This window comes from Rhipicephalus sanguineus, chromosome 10, assembly GCF_013339695.2.
Source record: "Rhipicephalus sanguineus isolate Rsan-2018 chromosome 10, BIME_Rsan_1.4, whole genome shotgun sequence".
NCBI classification, from domain to species: Eukaryota; Metazoa; Arthropoda; class Arachnida; order Ixodida; family Ixodidae; genus Rhipicephalus; species Rhipicephalus sanguineus.
The window spans coordinates 17,923,807-17,944,726 of record NC_051185.1 but is presented as its reverse complement, the minus strand read 5'-3'; the positions used below and the strand labels follow the sequence as shown (position 1 = coordinate 17,944,726).

Genomic DNA, 20,920 nt, shown 5'->3' with positions numbered 1-20,920 from the left:
TTCGAACTTTCTTGAAGTAAGACGCAAGACTCCTTTGCTTCGTTGTTGCAGAGTGTCTTTTCATTTTGCTGCCGCAATCCTGTGCACGCACACAGAAGTGGCCAGTGGCTCCAAAAAGACGTTTGCGACTGCTTCGACTGCCTGGCGTGAACGGCGGGCGATGTTTTCTTCCTCTCTTATCCACTTTACAGTGGCTAGAATGTAGAAGTGTGATGAACGCGCCGGCTCCCGCGTGGCGCATGTGTTTTCTGAACGCCGCTACAGCTGGTGTGCATGCAGGACCATTATTGTACTCCCGCTGCAGCAAACTGGATTAACGCTACTTAAAGACCTTTTCACAGAAGACTCCATGGGCACTCCATACTCACCTTAATATACGTGAACCCCCCAAGAATGCACTGCCGAGACATTTGCACTCCCGTGGTACAGTCCAGAAAGCAGGTGTTGCTCCGTTCCTGTGAAAAAGTCACCTTTTCACAGACGGCTCCCTGGGCGCCTGCATAATTCTCTCTGGGCTGCGCTAATTAAATAGCCGTGACCCCCCAAAAATGCACTTTGTAGGCTGTGACGTCAGCCTCTGTACTCCCGCGCGCAGCCCAGCTTGGCGGCGTTTTTTCTCTCCTGTGAAAGTTGACCGCTGGTGCCGGATTGTGTGCCGGCTGTATCCTCGCTTTGTGTGCTTTGTAGGGAGGCGCATATACCTTGTGTGTACAGAAGAGGTAGATTTCCTTGCGTGCGGTTAAGGTTGTTCGAAGTTGCTCGGATATGCCAGTCTTTCAGTAGATGTCATCTTCGATGATTCGTTTCGGTGGCGAAGACTACAGTTTGAGAAAAGTTTACCCTGCAGCCTGCGTCCTCGGAATGCGCCGCTGAGTTTTTCCGCTTAGGGGTTTCGTTCCCTGGCAAATTTGCGCACGTCGTGTTGGTGTTGCCGTTGCTGTCGAACTGTTTACTTTCACAGAAGGAGACGCGCTTTTCGTAGAAACCCAAAGCCGACACGTGCGGTCCGCACAGACGGATAACTTCTCCAGCGGCAATGCACAAGGAAAGCATCTGGAATCAATAAAGGAGCTGCTACGGGGTGAAAGACGAAAAAGAAAAGACTCGAAGGAACGCGAGGGCGAAGTGCAAAGCTGTACAAATAGGGCAGGTGCGCGTGCGGGGGAGGGAGCGCTGAGGTGTTCTAGTAGGTTTGAAGAAAGGAAGAAGAGGGAAGCAATGCCAGGAAAGTTGCAGTGTAACTTTGGCAGCTGGGGGTCGCTGTGAAGGCGTGTAAATATTTTAGTATCACCCGAAAAGTTAAAGCATCAAAAAAATTTCGGGGGGGTCAGAACCCCCTCAACCCCCCCCCTAGTTACGGGCCTGCCTCAGTATCGGAGTTTATTAAGGCGAAAGCCTTAGATTCCTCATGAAACACGGAAATTCACCATCGGTGTCGGGGACGGGTGATGCAAAAAATTGTCATCACGTGATGACGCCATCATGACGTCACTGTCACGTCTCGTGACGTAAAGTCAGATGATGACGCCATCACATGACATCGTAGCTTGGTCAAAGGTGAGCCGATCACGGCGGCAGTGAAAAACCAGGTGAGGTACAATTTGGTACAATTTTCTTTCTTTCACGGTAGGGAATGGGTTAAGCGAAGCTTCGGTGAGTTGCAAATATCGATGGCGGCGGCATAATTCGCGCACTATGCCGCCGCCGCCACGTAGTTAGCGGACGTACACAAATAGGCTCTCGAAGATGCACCGGTAACATGCGCATTTGCATTCACCTTAAAAATTGAAGCTCCTCCCACAGAACCGCGGTCGCCGCGGTGCGCTTAGCCTATCCCTTACCTCTACAAACGAGTCGCGCCAAGCTGGTTTCCGTTTGAAGCGTAAGCATTTTCTCTCTGCTAATGTAAACACTGGGCATATTGGGAAATAAAAGTTAGTCGTTCCGCCCTAAAATTTTATGTTTGGTGGTGAACCATGCCAGAATCTCAGAAAAGAATCAGCCGGCACGTTCAAGTTTTTGATGTGAAACCGGTGACACAATTGTGTAGCGTCTGTGATAATAAATTTTTCTAAACAGCCATCTCTCAGTAGAGTCGTAGAGTACTGGGTATTACGTGCCGTTCCCATTAATTCTAAACCATATTTCATATGTACGGGTGCTGCAGTGACAGGTTACTGCTCTCTCATAGTTTATAAATTACCTATATAAAGATGTTTATTGGCGGACACTCGGCGAAGATGAACGACGGCTACAGTCAAGGCGGGGCCGACTCTGCACGAGCTGCCTTCTCTCCGAAGAGGGCAACCCACTAGAAGGGGCTGGAGAGGACGACCCACTTCAGAGTTCCAAAGCTTCGCTACAATTACTCCGGGTTCGAAAAGGGAGCCGCCTGGCGACCTAACAACTTGTCACAATGAGCGGGTCATGCTATAGGCCTTGAGGCGCTCCACGTTTACAATGTCGCGCCCTCGACGGCGCATGTCCGAGGATGGATCGATGGGTTCGATCAGGTAGTTTACAGGGAATGTGCGTTCAACGACACGGTAGGGGCCTTCGTATTTGGGCAGTAGTTTTGAGGAGAGGCCAGGTGCAGTGGTAGGGATCGAGAGCCATACCAGCGCTCCAGGGAGGAAGGTCGGCTCAGAAGTCAGAGGCGTAGCCAGAAATTTTTTTGGGGGGGTTCAACCATACTTTATGTACGTTCGTGCGTGCGTTTGTATGTGCGCGTGCCTATATACGCAAGCAAAACTGAAAATTTCGGGGGGGGGGTTGAACCCCCCCAACCCCCCCCCCCCCCCCTTGGCTACGCCCCTGTCAGAAGTGATTCTGTCACCGCTAATGCTCCTCTGCCGCTCTTGGTCATGCGTAGTGAAGGTCTTGGCAAGTTCGCGACACTCTTCGGCAAGTCGGGCGGTAGCAGAAATCGCGCACACTCAGACCGATCCGGCTTGTATGGAAGGATTGTGTCGATTGTGTGCGAGGGGTGCCTGTCATACAATAAGAAAAAGGGAGAAAAACCAGTGGTGCTCTGAGCGGCGGTATTGTAGGCGTAGGTGACGAAGGGCAGAATGGCATCCCAATTGGTGTGATCGGCGGCGACGTACATGGAGAGCATGTCGCCGAGCGTACGGTTAAAGCGTTCGGTGAGGCCATTCGTCTGCGGGTAGTAAGCAGTAGTTTTGCAGTGAACAACGTGGCACTCTTTTAGAATGGCTTCGACGACTTCTGACAAGAAGACACGGCCTCGATCACTGAGCAGCTCCTGAGGTGGACCGTGACGTAGCATGAATCGGTGGAGCAGGAAGGAGGCCACATCGCGCGCTGTAGCCGCTGGGAGGGCGGCAGTTTCGGCGTATCGCGTGAGGTGGTCTACAGCGACGATGGCCCAGCGGTTACCAGCGGACGTCAGAGGAAGTGGCTCATACAAATCGATGCCAACACGCCCAAACGGCCGGTCAGGGCAAGGTAGAGGTTGCAGACCTGTCGGCGACAGGTGCGTTGAAGTCTTGCGGCGCTGACAATCGATGCAGGAGCGAACGAACTTCTGCACGTAGCGGTACATCCCTCGCCAAAAGTACCGTTGGCGGATGCGGTGGTAAGTTTTCGATACCCCAGAATGCGCACACTTCGGATCAGAGTGGAACGACTCGCATATGTCAGAACGCAGACTTCGGGGTATTACTAATAGCCACTGGCGGCCGTCGCCGCTGTAATTGCGTCGGTGGAGGAGGTCGTCGCGAACGGCGAAATGGTGGGCTTGACGACGCAACGCGCGAGTGGGTGGTGTTGCCGATGGATCAGTCAGCAAGTCTATCAGTGAGGCAATCCAGCGATCCTTGCGCTGTTCGGTAGCGATGGTGTGAATGTCGATGAACGAAACGGCAAGGGGAGGCACTGAGCTGTGGGCACTGTCGTCAGGCAAGGGAGAGCGCGACAGGGCGTCGGTGTCAGCATGCTGGCGTCCGTTGCGGTACAGCACGCGGATGTCGTAGTCTTGCAGGCGAAGTGCCCAACGGGCGAGACGGCCTGAGGGATCTTTCAATGACGACAACCAGCACAGCGCATGATGGTCGGTGACGACATCAAATGGGCGACCATACAAATAAGGTCGGAACTTCGTAAGGGCCCAGATTATTGCCAGGCATTCTTTCTCCGTGACGGTGTAATTGGTGTCGGCTTTAGTAAGCGTGCGACTTGCATATGCCACGACATATTCCGGAAACCCAGGCTGTAGGGGCCATAGGGTCGTAGTGGCGTAGTATCGGAGGAGACGTCAACAAACGACGGAGCTTCGCGAAAGCGGCGTCGCACTCTGACGACCACGTATTGAGGGGCCCGTTGCTGCCAAGGAGCTTCGTCAGCGGCGATGTGATCGTCGCGAAGTTTCATATGAAGTACGAAACTGCGCAGTTCTTTGACGGACGTAGGTTTGGGGAACTCTGTCGTGGCCCGAAGCTTGGCTGGATCGGGGAGAATTCCGTCCTTGGGTACGACGTAGCCTAGTATTGTCAGCTGCCGTGCTGCAAATCGGCACTTCTTTAGGTTCAGTTGTAGCCCGGCGTCGCTCAAACGCGTCAAAACAAGCCGCAGGCGTTGAAGATGCGTGGAGAAGTCCGGGGCGAAAACGACGACGACGTCGAGGTAGAACAGGCACGTGTGCCATTTCAAGTTGCGCAGAACGGTATCCATCATGCGCTCAAAGGTCGTGGGCGCATTACACAGCCCAAACGGCATGACGTTGAATTCTTACAAGCCGTCGGGTGTGACAAACGCTGTCTTCGGTCGAGCGTCATCAGCCATGGGGACTTGCCAGTACCCTGAGCGCAAATCGAGCGATGAAAAGAATTCTGCTCCTTGCAGGCTGTCAATGGCGTCGTCTATTCGAGGGAGGGGATAAACGTCCTTACGGGTGATCTTATTGAGTCGTCGGTAGTCCACGCAGAACCGCACAGAGCCGTCCTTCTTCGGAACGAGAACGACAGGAGACGCCCATGGGCTGTTTGAGGGTCGAATAACATCGCGGCGAAGCATGTCTTTGACTTGCTCGTTAATTACACGACGCTCTGCTGGAGATACGCGATATGGACGTTGCCGCAGTGGTGGTTGGGTGCCAGTGTCGATGCGATGCGTGACAGCAGACGTGCGGCCGAGAGAAGTTTGCGCTACATCGAACGAAGAACGAAATTCTTCCAACAGGCACAGAAGCTGGGAACGCTGGACCGACGTAAGGTTGTCAGCAATGGAGGAAGCAAATACGTCAGCGGGTGACGAGTCAGATGTGTAAACAGCACTGAGCGTACGGGAGCTGGCACAGTGCGTGTCACCCGGTGCGTCCATAACTTGTGCGTCTTCGAGGGGTTCCGCTCTGCCGAGACATTCCCCTCGCACCAACGTAACAATGTACGGGGATGGGTTCGTAACGAAAATATCGGTGTCGCCCTGAGTGACTTGCACGGTCGCAAATGGCACCAGCAAACCTTTCCTGGTGAAAACGCGGTCAGAGGGGGAAAGGAGTGCAACGGTGTCGGAGAGACCGGTACAATAGACGGACACAGCCGTTGACGAGTGTGCAGGAACTGTGGTGTCGTCTTTGTCGAGTACCTTGGTCGCAGCCGATGGACTGTCCGCCGGCGTCAAATCTGGGAATGGTGAGAGCTCTATTTCGGCTGGTGCGCAACGAATTACGGCGTCGTGGCGAGCGAGAAAATCCCAACCCAGGATGACGTCGTGAGAGCATGAAGAAATTATGATGGATTCGACGGCGTACAGAGCGTCCTGAATGATGACACGGGCTGTACACACCGCTGTCGGGTGAATACTTTGGGCGCTGGCTGTACGGAGGGAGAGCCCGGAAAGCGGCGTCGTCACTTTTCGTAGTAGTCGGCTAAATTTAGCGTCCATAACGGATACGGCAGCTCCAGTGTCCACAAGGGCCAATGTGCGCACGCCATCTACAAACACGTCTACTACGTTTGATGGGCTTGGCTGAGGGCTTTGGCAGTTCGATAGCGTCGCAGCCCTTGCCTCTTGGACTGCGACGACTAGTTTTCCTGGTCGCGCGCGACCGGACGGGGCCGCATCGGTGACAGTGAGCGGCGTCTTGGTGACGGCGAACGGCGGGTAGATGGAGACGGGCGTGACGTCGGTGACATAGGCGGCGGCGGCGGCTCGTAATATGGGCGGCTGGACTGGCTGGTGACGGTCGATCCGAATCGAGGCGCCTGCATGCGATTGCAATAGCGGGTGACGTGACCGGCGCATCCGCACGCAAAGCAGATGGGGCGGTTGTCGGAAGTGCGCCATCGGCTTGCCGGGCTAGGTCCCATCCATGTCGCAGGACGCGAGGGACGGGGTGGCTGCTGATATGACTGCATGGTGGGCTGGCGTATGGATGACGTCGGCGTACGCAGCCGGCACACTCTCTTCGAAGGCCTGAGGCCTGGCGACGGCTCCGGCGTAAGTATGTGGGGGAACCACAGGAATCGCTGGAGGCGGCCTGGCGACAACTTGCGCGTAACTGAGCGGCACAGTCGCCCGAGGGGGCTGGTGGTATTCCGGCATGACCTCCGCGATTTCCTGCTCAATAGCCCGGCGTAGGGGATGCAGCAGTGTGCTCGACGGCTGTTCAACAGGCTGCGGGTGAGCGAAGGCCAGTAGAGAGAACTGGCGGGCAACCTCCTCGCGCACGAAGGACTTGATTTCGGGGAGCAAGACGCAGTGGTCCGAAATGGCCGACATGACAGCGAGATCGGCGTCGCGTGATGAAGGTCGACGCGTCATCAGCCGCTGCCGGCGCAGCTCCTCATAGCTTTGGCACAGTGTGATGACCTCAGCCACAGTGCTAGGGTTTTTCGCGAGCAACATGGTGAAGGCATCGTCGTCGATGCCTTTCTGCCAACTTCGTCGATGCCAACTGGTATTTTATATTTTTGAGAAGATTATACAGGAGTATATATCTCAACTTTAGACCCACGACATTTATTTGCTTTCTTGTTCCTCGCTGACAGCGGCTCTGCTCAGTGTCCCCAAAAACAGATTCAACACTGGTGCGTTTCTCTCCTGTGCCATACGCTAGCAAACATGACTCTTTGTTCGTCCTCGACGCCTGTGTATGTTGCTGATGTTCCGTTTTGCTTACGCCGTCTCGCGGTTCCGCGCACAATGCTCTGTCGAGAGCAGTGTGTTTTTCTCTCTCAAGTCGCGGAAATGTACGGAAGAAAGATGATAATATTAACTCTATCGCACTTCAGCGCTCCTAACGCGACAATAGAGGACTTCCGAAAGTAAAAGAGAGTTGGAAGAAACGCGTAAACGCAAAGAATGCGGCAACGAGCTGGCATCGACGACGTAATACTAGTACTCTGGGTCGTTTACCCCTTTTCAAGCGATCATTGTATTGCCTCGCATGTTGGTACTGCAGGGTGACCACAGAGAGACTGACGCCCGCGAATGTACACAAGTGAGGCCCTCGCAGCTGTGCCGGTCGAATGCTTATTTGTACGCGCCGTTTTCCGATAACCGATGCTCTCTCGATCGTGGGCTTGCCGGCGACCAGTCGTTTCTAATAGGGAAATGCTGATGTTTTATCGAGGTCACCCGACACTTCACGTTGACGCATTTCATTGTTGCCTGGATATAAACGCATGACTGTCGTTGTTGCCTGTAGCGACTAAGTGCTGCGCTGCTAAAAACGTGAATGACGGTCCAATTCCCGGCATGGAGGAAGGAAACAGTTGGGAGGGTCATTGCGAAATGTGAAAGAAAGAAAGAAGGAAAGAAAGAAAGAAAGAAAGAAAGAAAGAAAGAAAGAAAGAAAGAAAGAAAGAAAGAAAGAAAGAAAGAAAGAAAGAAAGAAAGAAAGAAAGAAATCGCAGCATATCCACGTGGTGAATGATGATGAGTGGGGCGAAGCTCCGGAGGATATCATCGGTAAACCGTGAATCTTCTGTGTAACGCCCCATCAATCATAATATAAAGGGAGAAACACTGTGTGTATATAACAAACATCAAACTTTTATTTTTCTTAATTAGATGATGCTTGGCTTGCGTTGTCCCTTCATTATCACGGCTTTATGGTCCGTGAAATGAAGGGATAGCGGTTCCTGTACGGGCTGCAATTGGAAATTTAAAAATACCAGGTCTATACGCGTCCCTCGGATGGTCGTTGGTTTCATATGATCAAAGGACGTGCACGTGAGAGCATATTTGGCTGCCATATGTTGTATTAGCCACTCATTGCTCTTTTCGGTAATATCGACATTCAGGTCACCAACTAACACAAATGGTCTATTCTTGAACTTGTCATAATTACACGATGCCGTGTCAATGAATGTCTTGATATTCCCACTCGACAATTGGGTGCAAGGTACATGGTCATGATGATGCATCCATCAAATTCGATGGCAGCATATTCACCGTTGTGGTCTTGTGTCGTTGGTAGTAGTTTCAGATCTTGTGCGTTTTCTGTTTCTTTGACGTATACGGCCACATCACCTGCAGGACGCTCTGCATCATCGATGCACACGACTGGAACGTATCGTTTGATATACGGTCTTTTGGCGTTCCACGTCTCGGTAAGACAGAGAACGTCCACCGCAGTAAGTATGGGGTCCCGTTCCACATCGTCTACAAGCTTGACATAAAACCAGCTAGGCTTGACATAAAACCAGCAGGGCAACAGCTTGACATAAAACCAGCTAGGCAACAAGTAAAGAAAACATAATAGAACGGCAATCTTTTGCCAAGACGTTCGACCACTGCAAAGTTAACGGCTATCTCGTGGGTGGGTCTCTGTAACTTTGTCTTCCAGCGAAAGAAAAAGCGCGCCAAGAGGGAGCCTCATGACGCGTTACTTCTGAAATGTTGTCTTCGAGCGTCGTTGAAAACACGAGACGTAGTGAAGAAGAAAGAACGCCACACAGGCGAACACGCAAACGAGAGTCTCGCTCGTCAACGCCGTCTTCCTCTTCTACTGCATACCAGAACGCGCGCTTCTCACGAACTAGAGGTGGCTACTACATACAAACGGAGGATGGACAGACCCACGGCATAAGGAGCTTTGCCCCTAAAAAGAAAGAAAGAAATAAATAAAGGCACGCACCGAGCCATAGTCAGCTTGCCGCCATTGTCCCAATAAGTCAAGGGCTTCTGATTTTCTTTCTTTTCTTTTTTTTTGCTCGTTTGCTTCAAGGCTCCTGAAACGCGTTTACATGTTTAATCAAAACTAAAAATACATTCTTTCAATTTCAATATGCCATACCACAACATTTTTCAAGAATTGACGCGGCTTGGAAAGAAACAAGAAACCAAGAAAATAACTAGGGAGGCGCCAAACTTTCAGTTGTTTATTCAAGTTGCTACTAATGCCGAGTGCATAGAACCAAGAAACCGAGGAACGTCTATTCACTATCCCATGAAGATAATCTCGGCAATCTTAACACGTATCTGTCCAAGTTTTCTTGTACGTCTTCAGTTCCTCGAAGCCGCAACGAGTTTGGCTTGAACGACATGCCGCGTATAGACTATATTACGATTGGGTTTCGGTGCCGCCATGTTGGGCTGTTAGACTTGCCATTTTGGTTCTTGAACAACTAAACGAACAGGGCTGCGGTGGACGTGTGCGCATGAAAACGTTTGTGTTTGAGCATTCGACGTTCCCTGGCCATATTAATTCACGTCACGAGATAGAAAAATGGGAAGACATTCGTTGAAAGGGCCCCCAGACAGCCTCTAAAAATACAAAAAAAAACGTGTTATTCTCTCTTGGCGTTTCTCGTCTTTTAGGCGTCACGAACGGTGACTCACGTGACGTCGATCATTAGGGTACACACTGTCGGTTGGTCCATATACGAGAATTCTCAGCTGTGAATTGTCTCCTATCCTGCTTTGCCGTGCAGTCGCCCACCCGTTCTTCCACGTCTCGCATGACTATCATGCGCGATCAACAGATTTCACTTCATTTTGCGTGTCTCCGACTGCGCAAGCGGTAATAACAGGGTGTAGCCTAAAAGCGCGATACCTTCATAGGCTCAACGCTTAGTGCTGACATTGTACACGTGCTTTATGAAGAAATAAGTGGCGAGGAGGAGGTAGCATCTATGGGAAGGGTAGTGAAGGCGAGAAGGAAACCACTCTCTTGTCTTTGAACCCGAAGTGGTTTGAGGGCCCTTTAACAGCCCAAGGTGGCGGCGCCCGTATTTCTTATGTAAAATCGTCTATACTTGTTAACGGATACAACGCGGCAAACTCGTTCGCTGCAGGAAACGTCCGCGCACATCCTGGGGTACTTCAACTCCAACGCCACCCGGACTTTCCTGTCGATGACCATGGCAGTGATGAGGTAGGTAACGACGCGTTATCCGTTGGGTATTTAACTGTTTCCCTTCGAACTAATTGGCAAATGATACAGCAGAATAGCTTGCAATTTAGTGCGTCTAGCTCTATACAGCGTCGCCCGAGATCCAGGACCAGATGGTGGGCCAAGAGGATAGCGGAGACCTATGCCACTTAGCCTCCTCTGCTCCCTCCATCACCGCACCCTTCCCTCTTGGGATGAATAAAGTTTTTCTCATATTCCCGTAAACCACACATGCCCAGTTTATCGATCTGCCTGTTGCCCGTAAACCACACGTGGGCAGCTTACGGATCTGCTTGTCGCCCGTTTGTGCACAGGTACCGCTTGGACGAGAGGCGCTCGCATTCCTCCTACGTCATGGGCATGCCTTGCGTCGAGGGTCACCCCACTTCGTTCGCGGATACGTGCTCCAGCGTCGTGCGCCGGGGAACACGAGGCGGCTTCGACGGCCGCAGCCTGACGCCGTGGTTCTCCAAGAGAGGGGCCATGTTCACCTACGAGGACCGAAGCTCCATCGCTGCGAAGGTGAGTCACTTAAGTCACAGTTTCGCCGCAAGGCCGAAGCAACGAATGTGGTAACAACAAACTTTAATGCTATGCAAAATAAGGCTAACAGCTAACTCTTTTGGATCCCATTTTGTGTAATTCTACAAAACGCTGGCATAAGGGAATACGGTCGCTCCAGGGAGCGAAGCGATCTTTGTGCTGTCTGTCGCTACAACGTGGTGGTGAAAGCACAACACGTACACGGGTATGAGCCTTCTACTGATCTCAGTCGAGATAGCGCGCGCGACCGCGCTGTTTTGATCAAAGTTAGCAGTTGCTGCTCGTGCGACGCAGCCCCCCCCCCCTCCGGCATCCCTTCATGTTCCTTCGCCCAACAGCACCGGTTGGCACGTTTCATCTCTGCTTGAGCCGTGCCCGTCTGCAGCCTTCGTAAGCTTACGCTCGCACATAGAACATACGACGCGCCGGGCGATGTTATCGCTTTGGACTTTATACAGAACATGACGGCCACAGCGACGCTGACGGCGACGGCCTCTAGTGTCCATATGCATACTAGTATCGCAATAAAAAGACAGATATAGAGGGAGCGCCCGTAGCGTTCAACCACTTCCACCAAAACCTCCAAAGTAATTATTATTTTGCAGTGCTAAACGCGCGCCGCAAAATATTAACTAAAAAATCAATCTAGTGCTTCTCTTCGGTTCTTTCCGGTTTCGCCAGCGCTGGCCCTGACGTCGCCAGTAGAAGAGGCTGATGCTGATGGTGACATGACAATAACCTGTTCGCATGCTAGCAAGTACACGCCCTCTCTGTTCTCCCTCCCCGCACGATGAGGAGGAGCTCTCGGAGAGAAGAGTCGACGAACGGAGCGTAGCGAAGGAAAGAGCGAAACGAGCAAGGGTGTCGTTTCGATCATCAAACGCGTGTCACTCCGATATTACGGCTCCGTTTCGCAAAATTCTAGTGGCTACGTATCGTTGTAGACTCGTGCACAACTGCAACACCACCACTAAATTTCAACCTCTGGGTGGTTTAGGGACCCTTTAAAGGGGCCATGACAACCAATTTTCGATCATAACTTATGTGGGTTAATCCTTGTACGTTCGCAAACAAGCTTGAGAACCTTTTGGCGCATTTGGTCGAGCACTTAATTTATAATTAAATATTTTTATAAACACGCGAACGTCCTTAGAGTCGGGCAACACTGGCGCACTCGCCAGGGTTGCCATGACGTAACAATCTGCTCGCTTTGCGACAGTCTGCATTCAGGCGAGCGATTTTGTTCCGTGGTCAGCTACGCGTGAAATCGAACTATTTCAGCCTGAAAAAAAGGCTTTCTTCCCCTTGGCATTGAAATTAAACGATTTACAGCGGTTGAAACTTTGATACAACACGACGGTCGTCATACACAGGTCGTCATGCACGCCATGACTTCATGTACGTCACAGGTCGTCATACACGCCATGGCAAAATGACGGTCTCCGGCGGTGGGCGTGGTTTATAGCCGCCAACTTCTGGTGCTCATATTTAGCATTGAAATATTCATTTACAGTTCATTCTTCACTTATATGCAGGCATATAGACCCTCTATGTCTTTCGCTGAAAACTGCAAATTGATGGGTGACCGCGTCATGGCCCCGTCAAGGACGTTATTTACATTCGTCGTAAACACCACCGCCGTCCCGCATTCGTCCACAGGTGAAGGGTTGCCTTCACGTGTTTCGAAGCCTGGGCGAGCACCGCTTTGGCTGGGCGCTGTTCGACATCGAGCAGGAGCTGCTCCGCGCCGAGGACTGCGACCTCGAGCTGGTACGACCTGCCGCTCATGGGCGCATCAGGACGGCAAGGGCCATCCTGGACGCGCAGGGAAGGACGGCCAGGCGACGGAGAAGACGGAGATGACGACGCCCACGACTCCGTGTTGTTCTTGCAGATCAAAACTCAGAGAATGCCTTTGGATATGCGCCACTTCTCTGTCTTTCCTTGCTTCTTTACGTGAAAAAGCACCCTGTCGAGCCTGTCGGGCGTTTGCTCAGCCAGGGGGTGCTTTGTACGGCAGTTGCATGCACAGGGTCGTCCACATCTCTAGTCAGATACCGCTTTAGAAGTCGGCGGCATTTAATTATTCATCAAAGGCGCGCATTCACACAAGCCTGCTCCAATGGTCGCGCACTCCAGATTGACGTCACGAGCCGGACGGCTGCTGACCCCGCCCTCGGAGAACACGGCCGAGTGCATGAGCGGGACTATTTGTTTAGTCGCGGAGGCCATCGGCTGCCGCGCTTCGATCATGTGGGAGGGGCCTCTCCGGACTTCGTATGTTGTATCCAACTATAAGGTGAACACCTCATTAGTATTCAAGATCTCGTAGAGCCTAATGTTTAATGCATGATTCGTAAAGTTATTGTGTTTACGAACGCCATAATTAGCTGTCATAATTATAAAAGAGTTGACTGTTGGGCGAGTTGGTGTTTTGATATAGGAACCATCGTAAGTAGCGCAACTAGACAGGACTCATAGCAAGGAACATACGAGCACAGGCGAACACTAACAACTGATTTTATTGAAGGCGGATCCACACCTTTCTACAGCGCATTCTACAGCGCATTCTAAGACGATAAAGAGAGGCCATCGCAACACACTGTTTAGAATCTGCGCTTCAGAAGTCGTGCATTCACGATGTGCAACATAGTTATAATCTACAATTGGGGAGGCTTTTTTGAGCCGGCTTCCCTGGGTCGGTCGTCGTGTCGGTTGCCGAGACGCTTCTTAAGAAGATGAAGCACGGCGACTCAAAAGATGCCGCGAAGTCCCTGGTGGACAGGCGGAGGTCAGTAGTGGTTCCGTACATGCACAAGGTCACACATAGCCTGAAGAAAGTGGCTAGTCGGTTCAACGTGCCGTTGGTTCTCTCGCCCCGAAGAAGCTCGCTCAGCTGAGCCGTCGCACCACCTGTGTGGAGCAAAAGGGGGGCTGCGTAAAGTACCATGAAAAACGCTTTGTTAAGTGTGCCAACAACGTGGTGTGCGGGATTCCCCTGTCCTGCGGCAAAGTTTACATCAGCCAGAGGGGCCGCTGCCTCAATGACCGACTCAGTGAACACGAAAGAAATCTGAATAATAAGGAAAGAAGTCACCTCGTTGACCATTGCATGGCGTGCTCGCATTGTGAACCGCGATTCCGATGTGCAAAAACCCTAAGCAGAAGTCGACAAAAAACGGCTCGCGAAACATAAGAAGCGTTTTAAATGCGAATGCATTTCTTAGTCGGGCTATGTGAGGCATCCGGCGTTGTCCGCGGCGCCCTCTCCCATAGCAGCAGCTGCGGGCGCGCGCGCTTATCCTCCCCCCTAGCAACCGGAGCATGTGGTGCGAGAGAGTGTAGGAGAGGGTAGGTGCAGTGCTTCGCCGCTCCTCTTGCCGTTCGCTCTCTCTCCTCCCTGCGCCCCACTCTCCCGTCCGCTCGCACCTCACTCTCGACCGTTCGCTGGCTGGGCGCCTCTCAAGAACATCCGGAAATGTGTGCTCGAGACGCCGCTGTGAAACGCCAACGCCGAGCCGAGAACGTTGGCGCCCCACTCTCCCGTCCGCTCGCGCTTCACTCTCGACCGTTCGCTGGCTGGGCGCCTCTCAAGGCGATGGCAGAAGTCGGCGAAGGCGAATGTCTGACGGCTATGGTACCCTCTCTCGGCGCAAGAAATGCATTCGCATTTCCTCACGATTCCCTTCGGGGAGGTGGGGGCATTTTTGTTTATCTGGTCGATAGCATCTCGCGACTGTCCTCACCTAAAGAGCATATATCTTACACCGTGCGCATTGCTAAGAGAGTGTGCCACTCTGTGTTTATAAAAAGTGCTTTGCAATTTACATGCACTCGACCATAGGAGAGCAGTAAGCGTCCCAGATAGACTATAAGTGTGAAAGGAGAACTCCTCCAGCTACTGCGAATGGAGCCGATTGTAAAGAAGTTTGATGATCTATGTCTTATAAAGCATCCTCCAATCGCTCACAAACTGCTCACGTGGATCACTTTCTAGACGCTCGTCTATATTGCAAGAAACCTAAAATTTCCGGGTAGAAAGCTATCCCTAGTCGTACTTGGCGCAATTCTTTTTTATCAGGAAAGCAGGTGAGGTGTGTGTAAGCGACACTTCCGTAACGCTGTACAGTGCTGAAATTCAATTTCTTTCGCGCCTTGTTTGAATTTTCTTTTCTTTTCATCGCACCTTGTTTGGTTGTTGGTTGTGACGGTGCGCCTGCGCAGCTTGTTGATGTATAAAGGTGTGGATCTGCCTTCAATAAAATCAGTTGTTAGCATGCGCCTGTGCTCGTCTGTTCCTTGCTCTGTGTCCTGTCTAGTTGCGCTACTTACGATGGTTTGTCTGTCATAATTAGCTGTCAACAACCATTTCCTTCGTCAAGTAGAACAAACTTCTAGTTTTGTCGGCTTGAATACTAATGAGTTGTTGAGCCTGTAGAGTGCTCACGGATTGACACTCACCCACCGCGGCGGTATAGTGGCTACGGTGCTTGACTGCTGACCCGACAGTCGTGGGATCGACACCTGGCCGCGTGGCCGCATTTCGGTGTATGTGAAATGCTAGAGGCCCATGTGCACATAAATTTAGGTGCGTGTTAAAGAACGGGCCCACGTGGTCGAAATTACCTGGAGCCAGAAATCCGTGAACACTGCATATGTATTGTTACATGCAAATTCACGCACACAAGGGCGAGGGTTCGGTACCCAACAACAGCGGCCGTGTTTCGATGGATGTGAAATGCAACACTCGTGCACATTGATTTAGGTGCACGTCGAAAAAAAGAGAAAACTGCGCTCAAAACTAAATCGTATTTTCCCGCCATACGGCGTTCTTAGTGATCATACCGTGTTTCTGGACCATGAAACCGCAGAATTTATTAACACCTTCTATGTCTGTTACCAAGAAGTCTGAACTTATTGGTAACCTCAATAGGTTAGTCATGCTTCGTCAAGACGGTTCACTGCTGTATATCTGCGAAGGTCGGGATTAATCATGAATGAAGGTACTACGTCATGCAGACACGTACAGAAAAGAACAAACTTCGACCACAGGCGTGCGCAGGGTTCTCTATTAGGGGCAGCCAAGTTTTACCGTACCCCCCCCCCACTGCCCCCCCCAATTCCCCCCCCCTCCCCATTGGTCGAGCCCGAAAGCAAGCAAGCTTCGCAATGAATGCAAAAGTAAAAATGAAACGACGACGTGTTTCTCGCAAAGGCCTGCCTTTGGTCCCCGGCTTTCTTGGTGTAACGGCACGAAATAAATAGTTCTTGGCGTGCAACATCAGTGGTCCTCGGCCGCCATCGAGGTCAGAAACCTGCATGGTCATCACTCTGCACTTTAAGCTATCAGAGGACCGGTCCTACTGAGTAAAGGCATGGGGCACACTTGGGCAGTCTCCATTTCCTTTCCTTGAATGAATTCGTCTTAAGAATGGTTGCGTGACTTACGACGGGACTCAAGATGATGACAAGGTTATACAGAACTGGACTACGCATCCGACGCACGTGATAACGGTGGGAAGATGACGACGAAGCATTTTTGATGGTGCGTAGCCACTTAGGGAGATCGGCCAAGAATCGGGCGGCAGGAGTTCTGTACAAGGAGGTATTAAGTGTGACAGGAATTCACTTGGCTCCAGCTTTCCTTCCTTTTAGGCTCAATTGAAGTGATGTGAAAGCGCTCAACGGGGAATGTCGCTGTAGCCAACGTTACGACAAGCGTGCTTGTCTTCGTGAAGGCAGCAGTTGTCTTTTCTTTGTGTGTGTCTCGTCAAGATAGCAACTGCCTCGACGAAGACAAGTGCACTCGTCGAAATGTCAGCTTCAGCGACATATCCAATTGCACAATTTCTCATCGCTTCGAGAAGCCATCTTCCCCTAAACTGGCTGATTGGGCGAGTTGGTGATCCACGATACTTAAAATACGAGCGCGTAACTTAAACAAGGACTTCGAAAGACAAGGACAAGCGCTTATCCTCGTCTTCCGAAGTCCCAGCTTAAGTTACGAGCTCGTATTTTAAGTATCATGATTCCCCTAAACGTCTGTCTTGTTAGGACCTCAACTGCAGCGCCACCTACTTGAGGCTGCTTTCAATTCAGAGTGCCGACTTCTTGCCTCTTAATGTTTCAGAATCGCGTGCGCTGCATAGCGTAAGGTACGTTAAACTGCTTAGAGATGAAAAATCCTTGAACTGAGGGATTCGCTGGAGCCAACGTTGAAACAAACGGTCTTGTATTCTTCAGGGCTGCAGCTGCCTGCCTTGGCGCGTGTTTGTGTATGCTTCGTACTCTCTCCCACAACCACAAAGGTGAAGGACGAGAGGAAAAGCTTCCATTTTCTCCCGAACTTCTACTTAGGTTGTTAAACTGCACTGACGCTCGTTGGTAGGGAGGAGGTGGTGATGACGCTGATGGTAAACGCGATGACTATTGCAGTTATTGTGGCGACGGGTGATGACTATGACAATGATGGTCATAGTTGTGGTGGTCGCCGTCAATTAATCGCTCAGCGTCATATCAAGATCCCCGAATCACATCGTGGTTTCTTACGCGCTAACCCCCCCCCCCCCCCCAATTTAGTTTGCAAGCCATGAAAAAACGATCCCCTAGCCCGATAATGCGTTATTGAACATTACATTCACTTTCGAGTACCCTTTTTTTGTAAGCTTCCGGTAATAATGCCGTGGCTGCTTGCCAAATAAGCTCTCACCAAATGCAGCAAGATGACCCTTATTTAGGATCTTGGTATACAAGACCGCGCAAAATATTCAACGATACGAGAAACAGCGCGACACACGGGACAGTGAAAGAGACGGACCAAGCGCTGACTTACAACCAAGGTTTTATTCCGTACATGGGGGTGTGTCGCGCTGTTTCTCGTATCGTTGAACATGTACCAACCGGCCCAAATACGCACCTTATTGCGCAAAATATACACGGGCAAAAGGAATTTCAAAAAGTGGAGCGCAGTGTCGTATATTTACACCTTTTATTTTATGTTTTAGGGCGGTCTAATAAAATTTTATAAAGATTCAGACGTATTTCCATTGATATTGCCGAGTCGGGTAATAGCTTTCCCTGATTACCAGCCACAAATCTCAAAGGCTACGCTTTTTGCACGCAGAAAGCGCCGGATTCAACTGCTGGAGCCAGAATCACGTCATGACCGCCATGTTTTTTAGACAAGCGCCATCTATACCTGGCTGCATTTGATGGACTTTCGCGAGCAAAGACTTCTTTTAAATAGCACACCCGCGAGAAGAAGAGAAAGAGGACGGCGTCCGAGGCCAGCCGCTGCCGACGTTTCAAACATCAGCGTCGCGCCAAGTCCGGAACATGGCCAGCGTGACAGGTGACGCATGCGTGAACGTCGCTCTTTTGACGGGAACGGTCGTTGTGTCGAATGAGCTATAGTCGGTTGCAACCTAAGCGTAAATGCAAGCTCCGCCCACTGCCGCCGCTGTCCCTCCCACAGAGAATTCGCACAATAACTCCGTCCAATAGCGCTTACTCATTTTCGTGACGTCAGACACTTCTCGAGTGTTTCAGATAATTGACTTTGTCGTACAGACATATGTTTGTGTCGCTGGTTTTAGGTCGGGAACTTGAACGTCCTGGTAAATTTCGTCGGGGATACTGACATGACTCCTCAGAGAAACGTAAGGTTTAAGTATAGTAACGACGCTCCTTTAACACTTTAGATGCGTCGTGTTTACATTAGCCGAGAAAAAAGTACTTACGGTTCGAACGGAAGCCAGCTCACAGGTGGAATGCAGGCGCGCCGCAGTTTTGTGGGAGGAGATTACATCTTATGTTGTAACGCGCGCGAGTATAGTACTAATACCCCTACACTCTTAATCATGACCTGCGTAAAGTGCTAGATATATGCATTCCTGACTATATTAAGCGTGTACTTCGCTCCGTAACCCGATCAAAAATGCATCGATCACCAGATGAGCTAGGTCCTTGCGCATCGCACTATGACGTCATGTGGAAAGGCAGAACCAGCATGGGGACGTAAAGTCTAGAGGGCTCGAACAGTTTATTTTTAGTTTACAATCGCCAGCTCGGATACTCGAAAGGAAGTCCGAGTGCGAATGTCGAATCGAAAGTCGAATCGAATATGTAATATTTATGCTATTTCTAAACAAACTGAACATCCGCCACGGTGGTACATTGATTGTGGTGCTCGACTGCTGACCCGAAGGTCACGGGTGCGTTTCAATGGAGGCGAAATGCTAGAGGCCCGTGTGCTGAGATATAGGTGCGCGTTAAAGAACCCCCGGTGGTCGAAATTTCCGGAGCCCTCCACTACGGCGTGCCTCGAGATCATATCATTGTTTTGGCACGTGAAACCCCAGGTAGTAATATTATGTTAACAAAGAAAGTGAAATACGGAGGCATACCTCCGAGTCTCCGCGTCTAGCATAGAAGATGATTAGTATAGATCTTTTACTGCATGCATTTAACTGGAACGGAACACTCAACGTCTTCTCTGCGTGGGTTTCGCTCTTCGCGCCTTGATCGTTAAAATTGAGCAGGGGCTTCCTTTGTCGTCCATGGAACATTTTCACAAGAAGTCGACTGAGCAGCTCGTAAACAACTTTTGGTTTCGATAAGGGTGGCTTGTTGGTATGGTATATCGTGCTCTTTTGTAGCGCAGCAAAGACAAGGGCGTCCAGAACAAGGAACATTTGACGACGCAAAGTGGATATATGTCGTGCAATGTTCCTTGGAGGACGTGCCCTTTGAGGACGTACATGACTTGCGCGCACATGCAAACGCGCCGTGGCTAGCAGACGACGCAGGGAGCCATCCACACTAAGCGTGGTTCAGCCAGTAGCCGCCAGGTGGCGACTCCGCTCGATCTCGCGGCCGATATAGCGTAGGCAGAATATATGGATATCTTTCGCAACGTAACAATGACAGGTATAAAACAAGACAATGTCGTGTCACCGCACCTGCGCGTAAAGCATGATAGCAGAAGTGTGGTAAGCTGGGCCAGTTAGTATGAATCGTTCCTTAAAAAACAACGCGAAAACCTAGAAGAAGCACGTAGGAAGGTAAGGAAAAGAAAAAGGCAGCTATCGGAATCCCTGTTTCTTTGAGAACCGCAGCATGATGAGAGCAACGGCTCTTATAGTTTTTCATTTTTTACTCTCTCCTTCTTTCGCAGAAACAACGGGTCAGAGCGGTAAGTTTGTCTTCTGCAACGATTAAGGAGCAGTTAATAACGCTTGACCACTTGACCCATGATGTTACATATGTTTCTTTCCCTATGGACATGTTTGGTTGCAGCCGACTACAATCGGCGTTTACATGAATGCTAAAGCGTCGCATCGCATCTGTGTTAAAGGGACCCTAAACAACCTCTGCAAACACAGACAACGAGCGCGCTATTCTCTCTTAGCGTTTCCCGCACAACTCGTGACGCGAGCAGTCCGTTTTCGTGACGTCATGAGGAAATAAGCTCTCGATTGGTCAGTGTACGAGGGATATCAGTTGCGAATTGTCTCCTACCCTGCTTTGCCATGCAGTCGCCCGCCCTATTCTGCCTTGTATCGCATGACTATCACGCGCAATCAACTGGTTTCAATTCTTTTTGTGCGTTTTCGACTGCGCAAGCCAAGATAACAGCGTGTAGCCGGAAAACGCGAAATCCTGATAGTCTCAACGCTTAGTGCTTTCATTGTCCACGCGTTTTATGAAGAAATGAGTGGCGAGGAGGAAACCACTCTCTCGTCTTTGAACCACAGTGGTTTAATTAAGTTTGTGTGTCAAGGGGGCACATACGTCCCACTTTTCTGTCTGCAGAAAAACAATTTCTCCCACATTACCCGTCGCAATTAGCGCAACGCTAAGTCACTCATATCTTACCTAAGTCATCGTAAACTCGAGCAAAATTTTTTTACCATGCTTTCGAAGGGTCGAAGTAGTGTTACAATGGCGTTGAATTTCGATCTGTTCTTTTACGATAGCTTCTGAATTTTCCTCTTCTTCAGGTAGAAAGAACCTGCT

At 50.7% G+C, this 20,920-nt stretch overlaps 1 protein-coding gene across 1 annotated transcript in view; it reads left to right on the top strand.

The window, feature by feature from the left end:
• Positions 1 to 13,641: 13,641 nt before the first annotated feature.
• LOC119372376 (uncharacterized) overlaps positions 13,642 to 20,920 on the top strand; it is a 25,714-nt gene continuing 18,435 nt past the window's right edge. Inside the window, exon 1 of the mRNA XM_049419884.1 lies at positions 13,642 to 13,694. Within this exon, the coding sequence (XP_049275841.1) occupies positions 13,642 to 13,694 (53 nt within the window). The remainder of the gene's footprint in view (positions 13,695 to 20,920) is intronic.